Source organism: Centrocercus urophasianus, unplaced genomic scaffold (assembly GCF_019232065.1).
Source record: "Centrocercus urophasianus isolate 14NV4802_14NV808 unplaced genomic scaffold, USGS_Curo_1.0 seq_21, whole genome shotgun sequence".
Taxonomy (NCBI): Eukaryota; Metazoa; Chordata; class Aves; order Galliformes; family Phasianidae; genus Centrocercus; species Centrocercus urophasianus.
This window is the reverse complement of record NW_024884767.1, coordinates 7,120,989-7,144,555: the sequence shown is the minus strand read 5'-3', so window position 1 is coordinate 7,144,555 and position 23,567 is coordinate 7,120,989. Positions and strand designations below refer to the sequence as shown.

At 35.4% G+C, this 23,567-nt stretch overlaps 1 protein-coding gene across 3 annotated transcripts in view; it reads left to right on the top strand.

Moving 5' to 3' along the window:
• The window catches only part of KIAA0825 (KIAA0825 ortholog), a 229,984-nt gene that overhangs the window by 10,522 nt on the left and 195,895 nt on the right, over window positions 1-23,567 (top strand). For all 3 annotated transcript variants that reach the window (XM_042823068.1, XM_042823066.1, XM_042823069.1), the window contains exon 2: window positions 18,079-18,218. In XM_042823068.1, coding sequence (XP_042679002.1) covers window positions 18,088-18,218 — 131 coding nt within the window. In that variant the 5' untranslated portion in view covers window positions 18,079-18,087. The remainder of the gene's footprint in view (window positions 1-18,078; window positions 18,219-23,567) is intronic.

The following is a 23,567-nucleotide window of genomic DNA, read 5'->3' as shown; positions in this document are numbered from 1 at the left end:
TAACTTATGGCATGAAATTATCACCTTCTGCATGCGTTTTTTTCTTTTTTTTGAAAGCGCTTGCTTCTTTAAACACAGTTACCACTGTTGGTTTGCTAATCCTATGAGTCAGTCTGCACTAAACAAGAAGCTTTTATCAAACCCTTGGCAGCTTCAGTGAAAATTAAAAAGCATGCTTTACTGTAGAGATTGTCAAGACTGGAAATAATATTTGTCCAGTCGGACAGCTTGCTTTTGTAGTTGCTAAATGAAAGTTGAGATTCTGTCTCTTCCTTGAAAGCTTCTGTGTCAAGAAGGTAATTTGGACTGTTTGTGGTTTGACAGGGATTATTAAAATCAGATGAAGTGAAGGGAAAGAAGTGTGAGAAAGCAAAATTGACAGTGACACTCTCTATTATTTGCAGCTTGGATCATGATGACTATGTTGATATGATAGATTCTAAATGCTAGGTTCAATGTTGGGATATATTAAGCAGCAAATACAGTAAAATGCAGTTATGGATGATTTTTCTGACTTAACAAAGCCATTCAGCACTTACCTTCATTGGGAAATGTAAAGGAGGGAGCACACCCGAAGAAGAGACAAGAGAGGCAAATGGTGGAAAGAAGGAGGTGGTCCCAGGGAAAATTTAATTTTCTCTTTTGTTATTAGATTTAGATAAAACACTGTATTCTTTCTTTGAGTCCATACAGTTTGCCTTGTTTACTTCAGAGGGAATGAAGCTGAGAATTGAGGATTAAGAATTGATGGAACTGGTTATAAGATTTCTTTTCCAGATCCTGGAATTTTGGTAGGAATTTTCTTAGCACGTATAATTTTACGTAAAGTAAGCTGAAGTCTTAAGGATTGCTACTGCACATCAATTTTTCATGACTTGCATCTTGCATGTTATTTTTAAATAGTATTCTTTTATGCCACTTCGAGATAAATTATTTAAAATCTTAAATTATTGCAGTATTCATATAGCTGAATTTTTAATTGCTGAAGATACATTAGCTGCACACTATATTCATCTTTTAGCAGCTAGTGAATATACAATGTATTATTTAATGTTAATCCTTTGTTTTATCTGTAGATTGTATAGGTAAACTTTCAATTTTTGAGCAGACAAGTCAGGGCAGATGTAAGACATCTGATCTGATCAGTTGAGTCTGAAAATTGTTCTCATTTCTATGTGGTTTCCTTTTTTGTTTTCAGAACACAGTTCACAGAACTCTGTGAAAAAATCAGGCTTGGGCCAGTATTCAGTCTTGAGTCTTACTGATTTAATAGGAAGTTAGAGAATTGAAAGGAAAACTGGTGACACATAAAAGCCTTTGCTGTTATTTAGCACAGCCAAAGCTTTGTATCTTTCAGACAACGTCATGGCTAAAAATGCAATGTTTGAAGAGTTGAACCATGCCAGTATAGCAAGGCCCGTCTCTCATCTTCACCTGTCTTCACAGTCTAGTGAAGTGTATTAGCATCCGGAGTGATTCATCTCCCAGAACAAAAGGGGTAAGGGAGCAGAGTGACTGCAGGAAAAGAGGTTACTTGAAATAGTTTGCAGATGTGCAAAGCAGGGACTGCAGAGAGATCAGAGGCTGATGATGAAAACAAAGGAGGGACATTGGTAAAGAAGGTGCTCCGATAAAGGAGAAAGCAGAGTTTGAATTGTGAGAGAAGGGTGCAAAGCCCCAATGTAAGCTGGAAGAGAGAATGTAAGTTACACTCAGCCTGATGCAGATCTTGAAATAGAAGAGGACTTAAAATGTGTGCATAGGACAGTCTGGGGGGGGGAGGTAACAGACAAAGCAATGAGATATTTCTGTGCAAGAAATGAAATGTGTGGCTCTGCAGTTGCAGAAGCCCGTACTTGAACTATCAAAAAGGTTAGCGTTACAGTTTTCTGTTTTGTTGGAAGCGCCACATAGAATCATAGAATGGCTTAGGTTAGAAGGGTCCCCAAGGATCTTCAAGTTCCAACCTTCCTGCCACAGGCAGGGCTGTCAGCTGCTAGATCAAATGCTAGATCAGGTTGATGAGGCTCTGGACATCTAGCAGTCGTTGGACATTTGTGACATTTCTTGGCAGCCTCTGCCAGCACCTCACTACTCTCTCAGTAAAGAGTTTCACCTGATATCTTATCTAAATCACCCCTAATTTGGTTTAAAACCATTCCTCCTATCCTATCACTATCTACCCTTGTTTAAAAATTGATTTCTCTCTTGTTTATAAACTCCCTTTAAATATAGCAGGCTTCTCTTTTCCAGGCTGAACAAGCCCAGTTCTTTTAGCCTGTCTTCTAAGAGGAGGTGCTCCAGCCCTCTGATCATCGAAGATCACCGCGCTCCTCTGGACCTTCTCCAAAAGCTCCACGTCTTTCCGATATTGGGGGCCCCAGGCCTGGACCCAGTACTTCAGCTGGAGCCTTACGAGGACAGAGTAGGGAGAGACAATCACCTCCCTGTCCCTTCTGGCCACTCCGCTTCTAATGCAGCTCAGGATGCTTTTGGTTTTCTGGGTTGCAAGCTCACACTGCTGGCTCATGCAGCTTTTCATCAACAGGGACCCACAAGTTCTTCTCATCAAGGCTACTCTCAAGGAGTTCTTCTCCCACTGTGTATACATACCTCAGATTTCCTTGACCCAAGTGTGTAACAGGCTGAGATCCATCCTCTTTTCTGCTTAATGCTAGGCATAGTGGAAGACAGTCCTTAAGCCAAATATCTCAAAACATGAACAGAACAAAGGAAAGGAGAGGAGAGAAAGAGTGGTCCTGCTTTGATCAAATTTAAAGAGTAGGAATGGGTGATTGTTTCAGGGAACATTTGGATCTGAGAGGCAGTATGTCTCAAGAGCAGTGGCAAGCAGACTATGCACTCAGAGTAGCTCAGAGGATTACGAGTTTTAGTCAACATACACTCATGCACACAGGCATCTATTTTTAGGTAATCCCTGTGAGCAGGAAGGAGGAACTCCCTAAACAAGTGCAGTATTGCTTACCTTGAGAGATACACTTGAGAGATAGCAAACCACTGAAAAGGAGAGAAGCAGTGTGCAGCGGTGGATTTGATAGGTATTGCCATCAGGGTGACCCCTGTGTCAAGGTGCACTTTTCCTCTCTCTCCCATCGCAGCCTCTCTTTTGTTTTTCTTCTCACCAAAGTCTGCAAGCTTTTTCCACTTGCGCGCTGTATCCGGATGGCCAACGCATGATACAGAGCCCAAGTTGAATATCTGCTTGCAAAACAAGTCTTTGCAAAAACAAGATAAACTACCAAGGTCAGCTCTCTCTACAGAACAAGATACTTGCAGCTGCAGCCACAAGCATCAGTTCCCTTAAAATTGTCAGAATACTTTTTTATGTCCCAAGATCATTCTTCAGTCAGGGGCCTTCAGGTCCCTGACACAGTGATCTACCCAAATAGTGTGTTATATATAATGCGTATAGCTGAACTAGGAGTTGAACTCTGCTCACAAGAGCTTAAAACTTGTAACTAAATGTTTGGATTTGTATATTAGTAACGTAGGGAACTAGAAATAGCTGTGTTGGTAGTATATAGAATGCTGATGTATTATTCCAATTTCACATTTCAATGCAATATTTTACTTTTTTGATGTTAATAAGCAACACATACTTTTTAATTGTAGTCAGGCATCATTGTTTTCCCCTTCTTCCTTTCTTCCTTACTGTTTAATACTTCTTACCCACCTCCTCAAAGAAAAAGGGAAGATCTCTCAGAGAAAAAGGGAAGATGCCCTGGTAAGGCCTCATCTGGAGTACTGTGTCCAGTTCTGGGCTCCCCAGTACGAAAAAGACAGGGATCTCTTGGAAAGAGTCCAGCAGAGGGCCACAAAGATGGTGAAGGGCCTGGAGCATCTCTCCTGTGAGGAAAGGCTGAGTGAACTGGGTCTGTTCAGCCTTGAGAAAAGACAACTGAGTGGGGACCTGATCCAGGTCTATAAATATCTGAGGTGTGGGGGCCATGTGGTGAGGCCAGTCTCTTTTCAGTGGTGAGTGGAGACAGGACAAGGGGAAATGGACATAAGCTGCAGCATAGGAAGTTTCGAACGAATGAGCACAAGAACTTCTTTATGGTGAGGGTGACGGAGCACTGGAACAGGCTGCCCAGGGGCGTTGTGGAGTCTCCTTCTCTGGAGATATGCAAGTCTTGCCTGGATGCCTACCTGTGCAACCTGCTGTAGGGAACCTGCTTTGGCAGGGGGTTGGACTTGATGATCTCTGGAGGTCCCTTCCAACCCCTACAATTCTGTGATTCTGTGATTCTACGATCTCATTTGCTCTCAACATAATTGTTTGTAGTCTTTTTTTTTTTTAGTATCAGGACTTTTTCTGATTTTGACAGGCCTCTTTTCAATTTATTCTGCAGAATTGTTCTGTTTCCAAGAGATACCCTTCTTGCTTTATGTGTATACATATCTCTTATTTTGCAGTCTTATTGTCCTGTTTACATGTGTTTTCCTGAACCTCTTATGTGCCGCTGTACTGTAAGTTTCTGTTTGCTCCCTTGCAGTTATGTTCTTCTGGTTGTCTGATTTACAAAATACTTTCACATTTTCACAGGTTGTGCCACTGTGTTATACAGTGCTGCAGGGCTCTCATGTACTCTCACTTACTCTGTCTCAGAGAGCTTGTATTTATTGTCAGTGCAAGGAAATACTAATTATGTGGTACTTGAAAAGGTGGAGGTACGCTTGCTATGCATAAAAGTATATGTTTGGTAGCCTTGCAGTATTCTTTTTGCAGCTGTGAGCTGGCATTCTGATGTTAATTCTGAGAGTACACCTGAGCTACAGCAGTAGTTACCTGGACAAAAAACAATTGTAAAGAAGTTAGGGGCAAGCAAGGTAATCAGAGAGAATGGAAAGCAACCAAGCTGTAACATTTATCACTGCCAAGTATTTATTGGTCCTTAGAGATCTGGGTAGTCCTTCAGCTACTGATATAGGATATAATTCACTGTAAATAGCATTGCGTTGTATCTGTGCAATATGTAGCCTGTTAACTATGCTAACTAAAATCGTGGCATAAAAGTGTGAAAGTGAAAGACAGTCTCCTTCAAAGAAACTGGAAATATTTTCCTTTTTTTTTTTTTTTTTTCCTAAGTGAATTTAATTTGGGGACAGTAACAAATATCAAATATTTGTATTTGTTTGATATCTCCACTTAGTTGCACAGTTTATGTCATTCAGTGGTGCTATTTAACTGCTTCATGCACAAGTATTTGTAAATGCAAAATTTCGAATTTAGCACAAATTATAGAATACCTAATTGTAAGAACATTCAAAGTTCAGGTTCCAGGTAATGTAGGATTGGTCTAGGTTAATAAGAATTGGGAGGAATTTACCCTTCTTGAATGTGCAGAGTTAGTATGTTACTCAGGGAAATGCTCAAGTATATCTCTGTCTCCTCTATAGTATTTGTCAGATGGGAAGTTAATTGAATCAGTATACCTTTTTTTAATGTCTGTGGAATTAATTTGAAGGGCAAGGAGCAAGAATAATCTCAAAATTTAACATTTCAGTGTTTACAACAAAAGGTAAGATATTTGTTCAGAAATGCAGAACACAGTAGATGAGAGGAGATGCTGGAAAAAGTGAGCATGAATTCCTTTGTTCCAGAGGTAATTTCACATTCATCGTAGAGTTGCAGGATGGTCAGGGAGGACTTCAGGGAAATCTGCTTGATTCCAATCCCCTGCCATGCACAGGGCTGCCACCCACCAGCTGAGTCTGCCCAAGGCCCTGTCTAAGCTGGACTTGAGCTCATCGAGGGATGAGTCATCCACAGCTTTTCTGGAGAGCTGTGCTAGGGCCTCACTGCCCTCATGGTGGAGAATTTCTTTCTAATATCTAACCAGATCTATTCTCTTCTAAAACTGTCAGTCTTTGTTCTGTTACTGCACTCCCTGACAAATGGTCCCTGTCCATCTTTTTTTCTGTAGACCTCCTCTTTAAGTACTGTAAGGCCACTTGTGAGATCTCTCCAGAGCCTTCTTTCTCTAGTCTGAGGAAACCCTGCTCTTCCAGCCCCTCTTCAATAGAAACATAGAATGTTCTGCTTTGGAAGGGACCCTTAAAAATCATTTCTGAGATTCCTTGTTGTTTGTTCTTGTTAGTGTGTGATAGCTTGTACTTGGTTTTATTCTTGATGTAAATAACACAAATGTGTGTCATAATTTATGGAATTCTTTACTGCAAGCGTAATATGTGTTTTTATGTTTTTGCATAATTTACCATACCAATTTGCACTGAAATGTATAGTTCAGTATCAGCTGAGATATCTTTCCTTGTATAATTCATATTTAGTGTAAGACTTTCAGCTATGGGAAAGGTGCATATTTATTTATTTATTTATGCATTTATGCATTTACAGAAAATCATAATGTATTGGCAGTATTTGTGCGTAGCACAATTCTCCTTTTTTTTTTTTTTTTTTTTTTCCCACTTTGTTCATTCAACTGAATCATAGGTAAGAAAATCTAAGTTAACATAATTTCATAACAAATAAAGGTCACCAAAGAGCTTGTTAAGCCTCTACAGAGGCCTTGGTCAGCAAAATTTAGCACACATTGTGGTTAGTAACAATTTTTGATGATTTCTAAAGATAATTCCCTTTTAGATTTCTATCAGCATTTCATGTGATGGAAAGGCTTCCTACTATATGGGGACTTGTTTCCAGAATCACTAGCACTAGAAACTTGTGCTTCATTACTATTTAATATATGATATCATATCATATGATATATGATATCATATATAATAATTGTTAGCATGTTCATCTTTTGCTTCCATGTGATACCAGCTGTTAAAAGCTTGTTGAATAGGAGTATAAGCAAATAATTTTTTTTCTTTTTCTCAAGTGAGGGCATTATATATAACAAGCATTTTCCTTACTTTTAAAATTTCCAGATAGGTTGTCAAAGGTAAAATAAATTTCAGAAGTCAAGTAAATTTAATTTTGAAATTGAGTAAAAAATACGTTACAACCATCACCATTTTGTGTTTTTCTCTATCAAATGTCACTGTCCCATAACAATTATTTTTATACCAAAGGGGATCTGCTGCTTGGGTGGTGGGGACTCCCATATGTGTAACAAGGTTTTCAAGATAAGTCCTAGATAGCTTTGAACTGAGGTTTTTTTCAAACGTGGAGCAGCTCTAAAAGTTAATTATCTGAAAGGAGGGATTCCTTTGTTGACATATTAAAATATGACACTTGAGGAATACAGTACATGACTTGAATCAGTACATGACTTGGAGACTGATAAAAATGGTTAGAGAGCTATCGAGAATGATCCTCTGCTGGCCTATTAGGACAGGATTGTGAGCAGAGATCTGTAACTGATTTAAGTTAGACCTAGAAGTAAATCTCTAAAAATAGAGTCAGAATAAACAGCATGATTTGTAAGTAAGATGATAATGGATATGTTGCACTAAGAAGTAGGATTGTTTTAAATAAGAGTAGAGTTTATTGTCAATAAATTGACTTAACATAAAAAAGAAGCCCTTTGGTTGTAACCTGGACAAGTTCTTGGTTTTCTTGTTTTCTTGGCTTTTACCAGTAAAGCAGGTTCTTCTGGGATTTCAAGGTATATTTTGTGAAGGAGCTGAACAGTTTTCTTTTCAAATACTTTCTGTTTGTCAAATCTTATATTTCATTCTGCTTATAGTTAAAACTGAACCTCCTGGTTATGAAATGTAAGCGTAACAGAAAGAATAGCACAGTCCATGCTGAAATGGAAGGCTAGGAGGTTAAGTTTAAAAGGAAGAGGAGCATGGGTTTCTGAATACGTAAGGTAAGTGTTAGAAAAGTTTGTCAAGAGCTGTCTTTTTTACCTCTGTGTATCTTTAGCTGAACTTTTCCATTCTTGTTCATTTTAGTGTATTCAGTTTTGGAATGTGACTTTACTTCCCAATTTTCTGAAACTGAAATAAGCCTGTAGGTTTGAATAGCATTCAAACTAGTCTGCAGTGTAGGAAGCTGTGAAACAGAATATGGAATCATACTGTCTTCCTTACATAGTGGTTTCAGTTATATGTGATTGAGAAAAAGAATATATGATTTTCTTTGAAAAATCTTGAAATTCAGACGTGATACATGGGTCACATAACACCTATTCCAGGGCAGGAATTCTAGCTGAATGTTTGAGAGGTAACAAATGCCCTCTCAGAAATCAGTGTCTTTGCTGACGAACTCCTCTTTTGTAGTTACTGTCTAATTCAGAACAGTTACTATTCCTTCTGCCTTTGATGTGCTGCTTCAGCAAAGCCAGCTGATTTACTGTATATGTGTTTTCAAACAGAAGTAGACTCTTCTGTTTGGAAATATATCTCAAAATAACAAGAAATTTGCTCACTTAACCTTTGAAATACTTTATTTATTTATTTATTTATTTATTGCTCAGTAAAATTACATAAAACCACAACAGTTTCTTGAATGGATTTACAGGTTTATTAAACCTCACCTCATATTTTAGTGAGATGTTTAAACTGATCTGATTAGAACATGAACATAACACAGATATCTTTATGAAATTGTAACCAATCTAAAAACCAATCTGTATTGCAAAACAATTTTTCATATCTTGTTTAGCTTTTTGTTTAAAAAATGTCTGAATATCTAAAAAAAGACGTTTTTTTTAGCTGAAGAAATTCTTTAGAAAGTGTAAGCAAATGTGTGTATGTTTGTGTGTTGAAGTGTGTAAGTATGTGTTAACTCTTCAGTTGCTCTATTTAATTGCCTTAATTCTTTTATTAATACTTTATCCATTTTTTCTTCTATCTTCTCTAATAAGTATTGTACCAAGAATACAGCTGCTGCAAAATAAATTACTTTTTGGTATTCAGAAGTCCAGCACTAAAACATCTGACAGCAGTTTCTTACAATGATGGTATAACAACACCCATATTTTTTATCTTCCATGATATGGCAACCAGATTGTTGTTCTATTTGGCTAACTCACGAGCCTAAAAAATAGCTTCGTTTTTGTTTTTGTTTTTTAAAACGTTTATTTTTTTAATGGGAAATAAAAAGTTCATTTAAACCAAAGTTTATATGATTTATGACATTATAAGTATTTTGTTTATAAAGTACTCTTTTTCTTTCATAATGCAAGAACTCTCATTTGAAACTTGGAATGTTTCTCTGCAGTTATTAGCTCTGAAGATGTAAAGAATGTGTGAGATACAGAGCTGAAACTGAAGAACGAAATATTCCACAAAGTAAATCTACAAGTAGTTTGCATGATATTTTTCAGTCAATCTTTGGTCAGAAGTTACTAGGAAAATTGTAAGATCTTCAAAGATACTGTGTTAAAATGTGAAGATGAAATTCTGCTTTAAGTAAAAATGTTGGTGTAGGACCTTCTCTGAGAGCCTGATTTTTGTGGTAAAAAATAAAATCAAACTGAAACAGACAATTAAAGAAAAAAAAAAAAAAAAAAAGAAAAAAAACAGCCTGAAAACATCAATAGTCAAATACTATTTCTTGAGGGAACAGAAAGTTGGATATTTAAACAAATTTTATGGGCAAATTATTAGCTAAAATAGGCACAGTATAATCAATAATTCATTAAAGTTATTTAAGGTGACATAATACAACCTTTTAAATATAGTTTTCATGGAATTTTAAGAAATCTGTTAAACTAAAAGAGTAAAGGATAAAAATAATAAAAACAGATCAGAAAGATATACAACTGATCTTCTCTCTCATTCATCCTTCCATTTTCTTCTCTTTCCTTTTCCTCTTCCTTTCCTTTCCCTCCTCCTTTCTTTCCCTCCTTGCATACTGCTTAATTACAAAGATCTTAGAGTACTTATTTTGAAGAATAAACCTAAAGTATAAACAGCGTCTTCAATAACCACCTCTGAAGTAAAAATAAAATAAATATTGATCTGTTTTGGTAATAAAAAATGTTGTATTCGTGAACTAAACAAACAAATAGTGCAGTCTTAAACTGTCTTTTGTATCATTTTTATGATCTTATTAACATGCCAAATTATCTGTCGAGTTTTAGAAGTGTAACATGTTAATGCTTCATTTTAAACACATAGCAACTTTTGTCACAGCACAATGAATTTTGATTTTGATAATGTTTCCAGTATTGCATAGGAGTTTCTTTAAGGAAGAATAGATAGCCCTAACTAGATGACCTTTGCTATCTGTGGTATTTACTACGTGTCTTCCAAAATCAGTCATTACTAAGGTAGAGGTTTCCCTTGGTACTGGAGGAAGAATGTGGTCAAGCAGACAAATGTTGTGATCAGTATTTAAGACTGTTTCTAACATACTTAGTGTAAGTGGTGCCAGAATTATTCATCTTCAAAAAAGCAAGCATCCTACATGCTATTCAGTTGTCATAGGACAACCCATTTATTGACCTGCACTTACATAACAGAAAGTCTTGGACTGTGACTTAATTTTTTTTTTTGTAAGGTAGTTTTCAAGTGCTTTATCTAGATGTCTCTGTTGTCTGTGTCTAGTGGGTGCTTTCACCATAAGCACAAGCCGTATTTTTCACTTTCACCTTCATTCATTTTGTTTTTTTCTAGAAGACTTTGGAGAGTTTTTTACTTCCCCTGCTTCCCAAGACTTTCTCCTGGCACAAATCTATAGGAACACAGGTTATCAACGCAGAAAGTGGTAGCTGCTGTCACTGTATTTTGGAATCAGGACCTCACTTTATCTTATGAACCTCACAGGAGGACTTATGCTTGTCAGACATCTTTGTGCATTATCCGCTTCATCGTCCTCCTGGCATCTAAGGGCATAGGGCCTTCACCTTCCACATATTCCAACATACAGCACAACCGCATGATTATTGAACAATACCTAGTATTTTTATTCTTTGTGTCTTGTGTTTGGTTACAAATTCTGAGTGAGTACAGCAGAGTCGATTACAGTCACATATTGTAATTCTGTTTGCTTAATAATTTTCCCAAAACTTCAGGAACTTGATTTTCTCTGAGTCTTCTATTCTTTTGTAAAACATGGCTGAAATTAGCAACAGGTGAGCCTGGGCTAATGGTGAGAGAAAAATGCACGGCATAAAAGTTCTATAAGCCGCATTTGGCTTGGAAACTAGTATTTAAAGCAAGAACATAAAGAAAGGACTGAAGAATAGGAGATGAGAAGACAATACACCCTTTAAATCAAAAAGAGTTAAATATGGAAAAAATAAGAGAAGAGTAGGAAATACATTTTTTTCCCTTGCATTCTAAATGCATGTGCTTTAGGAAAAGATACCATGGACAATGAGGAATATCATGTTTTTACAGGTGAGCTATGATTGTTGTCACTTCTGCTAAGGTAAAAAACCTTTATCTGAAAGACAAGGGAAGCAGATGTCTTTAAGATTATTTAGTCTTGTCCACTCTCACAGTTCGTACATAACAAAACATTCTCAGCCAAAGCATTGTGCCTCTCTTAGGCTTCATCATGAATTTGATGGTATGCTTAGAATAAGAGAAGTGTAGGATTCTTTCAAATTCCAAGCTGAGAACTGTATATTTGCATCTGATTTGATCAGTTGGCTATTTTGAAGATTTTGATGAGAAACTCAGAAACTTGATGTTTTCATTGTATACTCCTAGACATTGAGAATGGGTGTGTACAAACAGATGCATTTTATTCAAAGGAGGCTTTCTTTTGTAAGCTTGGAAATAGCCAACACAATCTAGAGCTAGATCCAGTTCAAAAGATAAAGTAAAGTAGAATGTCATTACCTTTCTTAGTTTATTTCCAAGGCATACAGAATCTTAATGGTGTTTATGAAGTTGAATATTGTGGTAAAATGCAGTGTGTTACTCCACTATTTAGTACCTTACTTAGCATTAAGCAGTATGACACAAAACATTAAGAAATTGCTATACCAGCAAAAATTAATTCAAAATTTTTTGTATAAGAAACAAAACACTGAACAGAAATAAAAGAAAAGAAATAATGAGTAAAGTAATTTAATGGTTGTCTCATATCCTATTGTCGGGAGAACTTTTTTAGGACTATATATAGAATTTATTAAAATGTTTTAGTAATATTTGGAAAAAAAAATCCATGATATTTATATCGCTAATCAAGCCTCAAAGATCATAACTAAAAGCTTGGACATCCCTAAGAGACATCTCTATTGAGTGTTTCTGTATTTCATTTTTATAAAATTGGTATTTTTGAACCTTCTGCTTTAAATTGAGAAATATTAGAAGAAAATGGGATGTCCAGGAGTGAGGGGAGTGAAATTCAGCCCACGTTTTAAAAGCTGTGGTCACAGGCAGTTCTTGTAATCCTTTTTAAATATAATAGTTTCGTTGGAAGACTATTGCCAGTAAAAAAATTTAACAACTCTGTATCTGATCTCCTGAACTATAAGACCTCAAAGGTCTTGAAATTTCTTTCCTTTAAATAACATCATCCTCAAAGAGTATTGTGCTAGGATGGAGGATTTTGAAATAAACCAGAAGAGAAAAGGCTTTTATGACAAGAACAGAAGTCTATCTAATACGTATTTGCAAAGTTTTAAATGGAGAATGGTGAGTGTTAGGTTCTTTAGAAATGCGTTAAAAGATTAGTTCTTTATGTACAGTCCTTATAAACCTGTACAATTTTAGACATTAATGACAAGCAAGAAAGCAAGACTATAGCAGGTGGATTAGAAAGTATAACTATGAGGGATTTAGGGGTTTATACAGTACTGCCTCTTCTTTCTGTGTTTGTACATGAAAGAAAGTGAGGAAATTCACACACTATCCCTAAATAGCATCGCCTGTTGCTACAAGCAAAAAGATGATTCTGCAGTAGATGCACCATTATTCTCACATACAGTAGATATCTTTCACTTCTGTCCTTCTGGAGAAAAAGACCATGCAGTGTTTCTGAGTAAAGTAGACCTTATGCCATGTAGACATGTAAGACATTACACCAGGCTTATTCCTTTTTTTTTATTAGATATAATGGAGTTATAAATAAAAAATAAAAAAATATATTTGCAGTGGCATCTTTCATTCTTTTGTTTTTACTACAGAATGCCAGAAAAGTGAGGAAAGCAAGAAGTCAAACTTGTGTACAAACAGGTTTTGGTTTTTTTTGTCAGTTATGGTTTTAGTCATTGTAAAGGCTAATAAGAAGATGAGGAATACCACTGACTTTTCTCATGTAGGTTGTGTAATGTTTGTTGGTTTGTTTTCCAAAAATTGCTGGCTGATACATGTTGAATGCTGGATATTGTATACTATGTGGCTCCAGCTGTGGGGTAAATAGCTGAGAGACAGAGATCATATCAAGAGTGTTTCACTTCTCAGAAATAGCAGTTTCTTCTTTTCTGAAGATTATATAGTTATGTTGTGCTTTATTCCTTTTTTTTGACGTTACTCCTTAGGCGTTTCTTTGCAACTCCAGACTTCTTTTAAAGTCACTGCCTTTGACCGATAGTGTTTGGTTAAGTTTATGTAAATGAGAATTCTCTCTTTGTCTTTGAGAATCTCTTACAAGTTTCATGTGGAGGGAAACCAAAGAAAGCAGTGCTGATTTTCTTCTTTGTTTTCTCAGCATTTCACTTTGTGATCCAAAGAATACAAGCAAAGTCATAAGGAGAACTTGTTGATCTCAATTTTAAATTTTTGCATGCACAGGTATATATAAAACAGGACAAAGTATCATAGTTTGGAGAACCCACAAATGTTAAAAATCATGACATACCATTTTCTGCAGAAATACATGTTAGCTGATGCTTAGTATAGGAAGATTTCTACAGGAGCTACGTATCTAGTCTGTTTTCAAGGCTTTAAACAGTACTTCTCATTTGGTGGCTTTTAACTGTCTTAGATCAGAGAAGTGCAACCCAGTGTTACTCCTTTAGATACGAGACAAACTGAGGGCTGTGTTTCTTCAATCCTATATATTATGGTGTGTCCTAATCTCACTTTCTTATTTGCTGTCTTTTATAATGGCACAGTCTGAGGGGAAGAATGTGTCCAATGTGATTACAAATTTAATTATAGAAACTGAGAATATCTCTTTGAAAAATGCAGGGGAAAATTTGTTTTATATATATGATGGTTAAAACTAGAGTATAAAATTAACATTTAAATATAAAATATCTGCAGCAGAAACATTATAAAATATTTTTACTAAAACATGCTTCAGAGTTACTCGTGGCATTCCAATTATTATCTAAAAACTGCCCACATTAATACTACTTTTGGTATGCATTGAATGTTCTTGTTTCTGGCACTAGATGGTAATATTTTTGTGAAAGCTGTGTATGCTTTGGCAAAATCTGGATAATAGGTGGATATGAAAAGGTAACTGGAAAATATAAATAAAGACCTTCTGTGTCTGATTATTAACAGAACCTAAAAGGATTTATTATTTTATAAATTGAAATTTTGATTTCTTCCCTTTTTTACTGTTTTATTTTAGGCATAAAATTTTGAAAAGATTTCTAAAAGGGTGAGTTGATTAAAAAGCTTTTACTAGTATATATCACAATAGATCTCAAAAAATTCTGATTTTTAAATGTATTTCTTGTGTTAGTCCTATATTGTGTCCAAAAAAACTTTAAGCATTCAGTGATACTAAATCCAGTGCAGTAGGAATTTCGTATTGAATATTATCTTGAGCCATTCCCATCTCTATTGCTGTCTGCTGTGCAATTGCAGATGACATCTTCTGTGCTGTAAAGTGGCTGGGAACAGTTGTGCAACTAAAGATAGATAAGGAAAGTCATTGTTAAGATGATGTTTTGAAAATGTAAGCTTAGTGATGAAAAATCTTGTCAATTCTCTCATCCCCCTGTAGTTTTACAAGGATGCGAGGGCAGTAAGATATATCTCCTTTAAGATAAGAAGCAGTGTCAAAAAAAAAGCTTCAGTGATTTGGCTATCTATGTGTGCATACAGTGATTCACTTTGAAATATCCCTATTTACAAATCACAGGTACACTGACAGCCTCCTTTTAAACTAATGTTAATGGTAATAGTTTTATTTTCCTGGATACATGCAGAATGAGATCTCTAGGTGTAAAAATTATGAAAGTAAGTATTCAGATGGTTAAGTTGTCAATTAAGTAACAGTCCAGGAAGTTTGATTGCCAGGATGTTGTGTTGCACAAAGCTGAAGTGCATAGCATTATGTGTGGGGAAAAAAAAAGTTAATAAATGATTAAACATATTGCGTAATAGTTTCTAAATAGTTTCTAAATACTAAATACTAATAGTTTCTAAATACTTTGTATGTGCAAATTATTATTTAAATGCAAAATATAAATAGTTATTTAAAAGTTACCTTGAAAAATACTGAAGGTTGCACTGAAACTATTTGGAGATAATGTTTCATTATGTAAGAGCTAAAATAATATATTGACATTAACTGAATGAAATTAATGACATATCTTGTGTTCTTGTTTAACCATTGAATGGCTTTTCAAGGACCAAATTGAAGAGTTGTAGTATAATTAGATTCAGCCTACACTAGTCTTTGTCTGGAAATGAGTCTGGAAATTGAATAAAGCAGTACCAGCCTACCCTTTCTTTTTCCACTAAGGGGTTTTGTCTATGCATATATGTGAGTTATGGTAAATAGCAGAAGTTATCATGCAACCAAAACAAGGAAACTAAACCTTAAAGCTGTATTGAGATTTATTTATTTATTTATTTACCTGTCCAAGTGATGTGCACTATAGCAAAAAAATTGCCCACATTGCTGTGATATCTGAAGCAGACTTCAAGTCAAAATAAGAATTGTAATTGACTAAGGTAATAGAGAAATAAAGGAGGATCAATATGAAGTATTTATCAGTAAAAAAATCTGTCAACATTTAGAATCAAGTCTGGGTTGAAAAGAACCTTATCTAGTTTCAACCACCTGCCATTTGCAGGGTATAATTTTATTTAATTTACAATTTACAATTTAATTTTAATATACAAAGTTGCTAGAAGTGTTGGAATGGATTTTTATGCAGTAGAAATAATCTAGTAATGTTCTACTAGTAACAAAAGACTCATCGTTGAAGCCTTAAAGTAATGTGGTCTATGTCATAAACTGGGAGAAGTATAGCTACATACTACTGCCATCAGGAGGTACTGCGACCCAAGTGCAAGACCTTGCACTTGGATTTGTTGAACCTTATGAGGATCACCTGGTCAAGCTTGTCTAGGTCTCTCTGGGTGTCTCTCTAGGGTAGCATCTCACTGGGCTGGTAGCTGGCTTTGGCATGGCCACGTATCATCAGACAGGGAACCAGTCACTTAGGGCCTTGGCACCAGTTGCACTGAGTGATCAAGTTGAAGTGATTTATGTCTTCTTGTACTTGCTCTTTCCTTCTAAAACATTTTTGCTTTTCACTTTTTCAACATTACAGTCTTTCATTGCGGGAATAGTTTTTGTATGAAGGAGTAAACTATTGACCGGTTAAAACTTTTTTTGAAAATTGGTTAATCAAATGTTGCTTTTGCTCCCACAAACCAAAAGTGAAAGAAATAATTACCTTGTTTTGACAAGTGAACTGAAAATGTATGACATGCAAGTCTTACAGGAATGCCTACATGAAAACCTGGCTGTCATGTTTACAAGGTGATTTTTTTTTCCTATGAAAAAACTACATCTGAAAATATTGGGAAGTCTTTGCATTGTTATTTGCAGAGAGGTATTGTATAGCTTCTGAGAATTTTAGAAAGTGTTATATCCATTAAATGTTTATTGTCCTAAACTGTTAATTCAGATGTGCAAAGTAGTAGGATCTAAGATACCTTCAGCCCATAACTTTGTTTTGAAAGACCCAAACCAGAATCAGTGGTGACACTGCCTTGAAGAAATGTGGCATTATGCTATTTGTACGTCTGCACTCATATTTGAGAACATACTGTCTTGGCCTTCTGTCTTTATCTGATGGTTTTTTGGAGCAAGTATCTTGCAGACAGTTCACTCAGGATTCATCAGTCTATTTCTATAGTAGCATCTCAAGGTAAATTCCCAAAATGTGACTGGAGGCATTTCCATAAAAAGAGAAGGGCGGCTTATCTGCTAGCAATGGGGCTTAGAAAGTGTTATTTATGCCATCACTTCTGAAGATTCACATAAGCTTAGCAGCTTTTTGCTCAGTTGAAGGCTTAGTCCTTTAGAGAGCTCAGTATTAAATGGGAATAAGCAATATTTTGAGGAAAAAAAGTGTCAGTCTTGACAGTTTAGCAATTGAATGCTAACAGAGTAGGCAGTCACAATTTGTTTTTCAGTACAGCTTGCTAGTGATAGAAGGCTTTTTTTTTTTAGTGAAAGTACAATGAGTAAGTATTCACAAGACAGGCTGTAATCCAAGGCCATAAAAATGATCCAAGGGATGGAACATCACCCCCACAAGGACAATCTGAGAGAACAGGGGCTGTTCAGCCTGGAGAAGAGAAGGCAGAGAGAAAGTCTGAGAGAAGAGGCTAAAGAGGACTATAAGAGGCTAAAGAGGGCTATAAGAAGGAAGGGGACAGACTCTTCATCATGGTCTGTAGTGATAAGGAAAGAGGAGATGGTTTCAAACTAGAAGAATGGAGATTTAAAGTGGATATAACAAAGAAGATTTTTACAGTAGGAGTGAAGCACTGGCGCAGGTTGCCCAGAGAGGTGGTGGATGCTCCATTCCTGGAGACATTCAAGGTCAGGCTGGAGGGGACTCTGAGCTGAATGTGCTTAAATACCAGAAAACAGTTACTACTTGAGGAGAAATGCACATACAGAAAATAAAATATCCACTAATGTATATATTTATAATTTCTAGTCATTATAGCAAAAATATAATCCTAATATAATGAAGAAAGCTTCTATTCTGGCTGATATTAAAATAACTGATTTTTTGAAAATGGAAAATGAAAGATGCTAAAAAAAATTGTCTTCTTTTGCAGGTGCATGTCTCTATAGAACTATGCTCAGAAGCGGACATTAGGTTTAACTATTCAACAATAATTTTAAATTCCTTACATAAAAGCTTACCTTACTACTATAAGTGTTTCAGAAGAAAAAGCATTGTAACTTCGATACTTATATTGTGATTTTTTTTTTCCTTATTTAACTGATTTTCTTTATGTGTTTTACAGATTCTGAATATGGAATGGGGAGGAGAGTATTCTCTTGATTCTTCCAATTTAGACTGTTTGTTAAATGTTCTCCCTGGAGAACTGGAGTTTCAACAGATCCTTGATGATCTTGATGAAAAAATAAAGAAGAATTCTTCTAGGTAAAGACAATGTTATTTCTATCTTAGTGAAAGTACTTAAATTTGGTAAGAAATGCACTTTTTCTCTTCTTTCTTTTCTAGTAGCAGGTTAAAATTCTTAAAATTGTATCTGTAGTAATTTGCATTTTTCACTTGAGCATTTAACAGTATTTAATACCACTTAATTTTTATGCTATGGTCTTTCTCTGCATGGTATTTTTAGCAATTGAATTATCTTAATCTTAGGAATTATGGCAGTAGGTGTGATATTGGAAGAAAATGTGTATTCCCATGGCAGTTAATATTCCCTATTGCTATGAGTATTTTTATTCACTGGAAGCTACAGAATTCTACAGAAAAAAATTAAAATTGGATCGCATAGTGTCCTTTAAGCAATTCTAATGAAAATAGAAAATGCAAATAATTTGTAAATTTTATTGTTTCTTATATAATTCATTATTTTTCTACTTTAATTACATTTATGGTACAACAGAGGATTTTATAACTAGAATTTATTTTCAAATATGTGTAATTGTCCATTTTTTATATTATATGTAGGTCACTCTGAAAGTAATGTCTTCTTTTTATTTCTATGAAATATAAATAAAAGTAAAGTTTTCATACCTTCTTTGTACTTTGAAAAGCATTGGTGGTATTTTATAGCTGCATTCTCAAGTACTGTGAATACTGTGAAAGATGCTCTTATAGAAATAAACTAAGTGCCCTTTAAAAAAAAAAATAATAACAAGAGTACACTCAAATATAACAAGTAGCATAATTTCATATTAAATTTTGTTAGTGTTTACCTTTTGGCTAAGGTATACATGCTAGGAAGACACAATTTCAAAGACTGCCTTCATAACAACTGGTTTAAGATTATGTAACTTTTAATGAAGCCTACATTTGTGGGGGCTCTTTGTGTCTGTTACCAACCAGCTTCCTGAATAACGGAGATAAATCTTTGCTGTTCTTCACTGAAAAATGATTTAGGTAATCTCTGTGTTACTGTTACATTGCTTATGCCAAGCTGAGAGATTTTTATGCTTTTGTTTGTATTATTATTATGGTTTTTTTTGTTTGTTTGTTTGTTTTAATTTAATATTTTACTGTTTACACATGCATTGTGATGATAGATATTCTAGGCTAGCAATGAGAGTGAAGATCCCAGTAATATGCTTTGAGTTGTGGACCACTGCACAGTACAATTTTCTAGGTGTTGATGTTAGTGAAATGTGGATATTCGGTGTTCAGTTTCTGTCATGAAATAGTAATAGATGTTTCTGAAGTATGTTACTCTGGAAAAAATTAGCATCAGCATATTTGGCAAATGTGCAAACTAGATATTGTCAGCTCTTCAACTAGCATATAACGCTGATTTTGTCATTGTTGCCAGCTTGAAAGTTAGAGTGATTATTATCAAGATGATTCTGTGGAAGGCATGCCTTATTACTGTTTCTTTTCAGTATGTCTTAGGTTTGTGCTACTGGCTGAGAAACCTACACTCTCCGCTCTTCCTTAATAGTATTTTATATCAATTAGCACTATATGCTATGTTTAACATCATCAAAGTGAAAATATATTCTGATTTTTAAGAAGGTTGATAGTTCCTTTTGCAATGTTAGTCACAGTGTTATAGAATGGCTTGGGTTGGAAAGGACCTTGAAGCCCACTCAGTTCCAGCCCACCAGGTCGGGGCCCAGAACCTCATTCAGCCAGGCCTTGAACACCTCCAGGGCTTCTCTGGGCATACTGTGCCAGTGCCTTGCCATCCTCTGAGTGAAAACTTTGCATTTCTGTTGAACTGACACTTATGCTAGTTTTTAAACTAATTTGTACAAGGAAAATCAGAACATAGCTCTGTTGTTACCAGGTGATATTTTGCTTCTGTAATACGTCAGTTTCAGAAATGGAGAGGAGTTTAAAAGAAGATGGACAGCAGCTGATGTGACTTTTAAATTAAAAAGAGTATTTTTATTGCTAATATATTAGAGGTAGCATGGAATGAAATCATTTTCAAGTTACCATTGATCTTTATAAGTGGTATGATAACAGCAGCTCTATGTGCTACAATGATACAATTGGAATACAGCCTATTTTTCATCAGATAGATTTATGATTTTATTATACCACTGAGAATAAACATAATAGTATACAGCATATATATATTTTTAAAAATAAAACATTGTGCAAGAAATTGTGATCCAAAAGTGCATAAATCACTTCAATGCTCATTTATTGCCTTCCAACTGAATAGCTTTTATAAAATTGTATGACACAACAAATCAGATCTCCTTTTCAGCACTTTGAATTACTTTGGTATTTTTGAATTATGCCAGTTCTGTCTGGCACTATAACAAAGGGGAAAAAAGCCATGTATGGGAAATTGTTGTATTTCTAACTTTTAAGAAAGTAAGCGGTTCATGCATTCATCATTATAAAGCAGAACTCATTTTGCACCTGAATGTTAACTTTATTTTTATGGTACTTTACCAAACCCGGTGAATATGGACTCTCAAAAGCACTGTCATTGCTGACCTGTTTTACCTGCAGAAGTCATATCAGATTACTACTAGCATGAAGCTGTATTCATAATCTCATTAGGACTGCCTTTTGCCTTCAGCGTTTTCCCTCGCGTATGCTTTGACTTAATCCTTGTGTTCAGAAGTGAGTTGTTGGATTTTTGTTTTCTAATGTAGATGCGTAAGAGTTTGTAGCAGTTAATTTCTTAAATAAGGTACAGGGTTTAAACCAAAGTTACCATGCATACTTTAAATATGACTGTGGCAGGAAATCTTTCTAGCAGTTGATTTGTGTGTGTACAGTTTTCAGTTAGGTATGTGACTGACTGCTTTGTAGTGGTGATGAAGCAGGGCAGATTCTATGAGGCTGTAGGTCAGTGTGAGGTATTCCACATCTTCTTCAACAAAACAATTACTCCAATTTCAACAATTTTATTTACTAATAATTATATTTCCCCAATACAGTGCAGACCATATCTTTCTGAGGCTTTTTACAAAGGCTTATTTTGACTTCAGTCCATAAACTTCAGCCTGACTGTGTAATTAACAGTCACCTGAGATTTCAATGGTCTTTCATCGCAGACTCCTCTAAGGTCAAGATTAGTGAGTACTTAGAGCATTGCATCTTGTCCCCATAATATAAATTGTAATCAGCACTTCAGCAACTAACAAGATCCTGAACTTGCAGACTTTAAAATTATTAGAAAAGTGCCTCAATCAGAATGTTAGTATTATGTTTTCCAGTTCTTTTGGTTGTTGATTACAATCTTGCTACTGTGTGTAGAAACAATTCTCACCACTGATACTTCACAACAAAAAGATGGTAATTTCAGGCAAGATATTAAGCACTGATATATTTTCCTGTATCAGAATTGTAGTATACATGGGTTTATGTGTTTTTAAATTATGATGTGCTGCAAGACTTGTCTTTCCCCTTTTCATTTGAAGAAAATTTTTCTTCTCTGAATTTTTCAGGTAGAAGCTATCCTTCACTTTCTTATTGTTCAAAAGAAGTAGAAAAGTTTTGGGATCTCCCTCCAAAATCCCTAGTAGTCATTGAGTATTTCTGAGAATTTCTAACTACAGCCAAGGTTAGACAAAAAATACTATTGTTTATCAGAGAGAAAAACCCTAGCACTCTGTGCATATGTGGTGTTTAATAGAAAATTTAGTACTTTTTTAGACACTAGAATAAAGTTACTAAAATTGTCAAAATGATACCTATTTAAGCACTGCCAGGTAGTAATTGCTATAAAAGAATAATAGAGCTGAGAAGATAATGTGATTTTATTTCTATTCAGCTTGTGTTTTCTTTGTGCCTGATCACTGAGTTGAGGCAGTTGTTTCGTAGTATTTTGGTAGCTTTCTTGCTAGAAACTATAACAAAGAAAATGCCTTTTGGAATTACACTGCTAAAAGATTCTCTGGACGTTCTTTTACTACTCAAAAGTATATAGCAGGTCTTCTGTAGCAGATTTCCAATTGATATTGTTGATTTTACGTGAAATACTCTGTATCACAGCAATCAGGCTTGTCGAGAAATATAAATGACAATAACGAAGAAATATAAAGTTAGTGCTTCTGTCTTCAGAAGTTGATGGAAAGAATTATTTCATTAATTTAAAAGCAACCTACCTGTTCTTAGTAAAATACATGTAAACACTGATGGTAACAACAGATCCTCATGCATATGAAGCTTAGCAATTTAAATTTAACCAATATCAATGTCATTTTATGGCTGCTCCATATGCTATATAAAGTAAATTGAAACAGTGCTCTTTAGGAATTGAAAGGAATTAGATCATTCTTCAACTCACTGATAGTAATCTTAGATAATGGAGAATGATGCATGATGATTGCAGCCCTCATTGGTACTGTGTTCTTCAAGATGTTTCATTATAGTAAGATTTCAATATGTTCCGTTATAGCACTTGGTTTGTGACTGATTTGTCTCCCAGTTTGTTGCTGCAGTCATATCACAAGCAGTCTCTGCACATGATTAGGTTATTCCTAAAAACTCTTATTGACTCGATAAATAGGAGCACCTAGCAGTTCTTAAACTGAGACTGTTTCTCTGCAATATGAACACTTACAAATGATGTCAGTGTGATACTCCAGAAAAGTACGAAGTACTCCTAATGTGGACAGAGGTCCACACAGAACTTACCTTAGACTGGAATTTAAACTCTAAAAAAAGCCCTGAGCTGTATAAAGGAGAACCATTTCAATGAAATCACATTTTCACTGGCATAATCTTGCGGTCTTCTATGATGAACTGACCGCATTGTTCTACAAAGGGAAGACACCTTGACATTCTTGGTGGAGAATGCATTCAACAGCTGCTTTTTAGCTTTTAGAGCAAATCTCTCTCTGCTCTCCGAGGGCTTTGTTAGGAAAGTTTATCTCTTTTGCAGGGGCTGAGAACTTGACTTTGAAAAGTCCATGTGGACTGCCAGTATTCTGTGTTATTTGTAAACTTTGAGCACTGCTATTTTACTTCTCTGAAGAGAAAAAAAAATGCTTTCTCTTGTAAAACTGCTTTTCAAGGGACTGCATGCCATCATTTTTTCTCTTTTAATGCTCAAAAAGACTGTGCAGGGATTCCTTACTCCCCATTCACAAGTTGATTTGTCAACTAGAGAGTCAGGGAGTGATCAGCAAAACTCACTCACCTTTTAACAGCCCGTTATGGCCAGTCTGTAAAGCCAGTGGAGAATGGAGGTTGATGGTAGACTATCATGGCCTGAATGGAGTCATACCCCCATTGAGGGCTGCTGTGCTGGACATGTTAGAACTCCAGTATGAACTGCAGTCAAAAGCAGCCAAGTGGTACGCCATGAATGACGTTGCT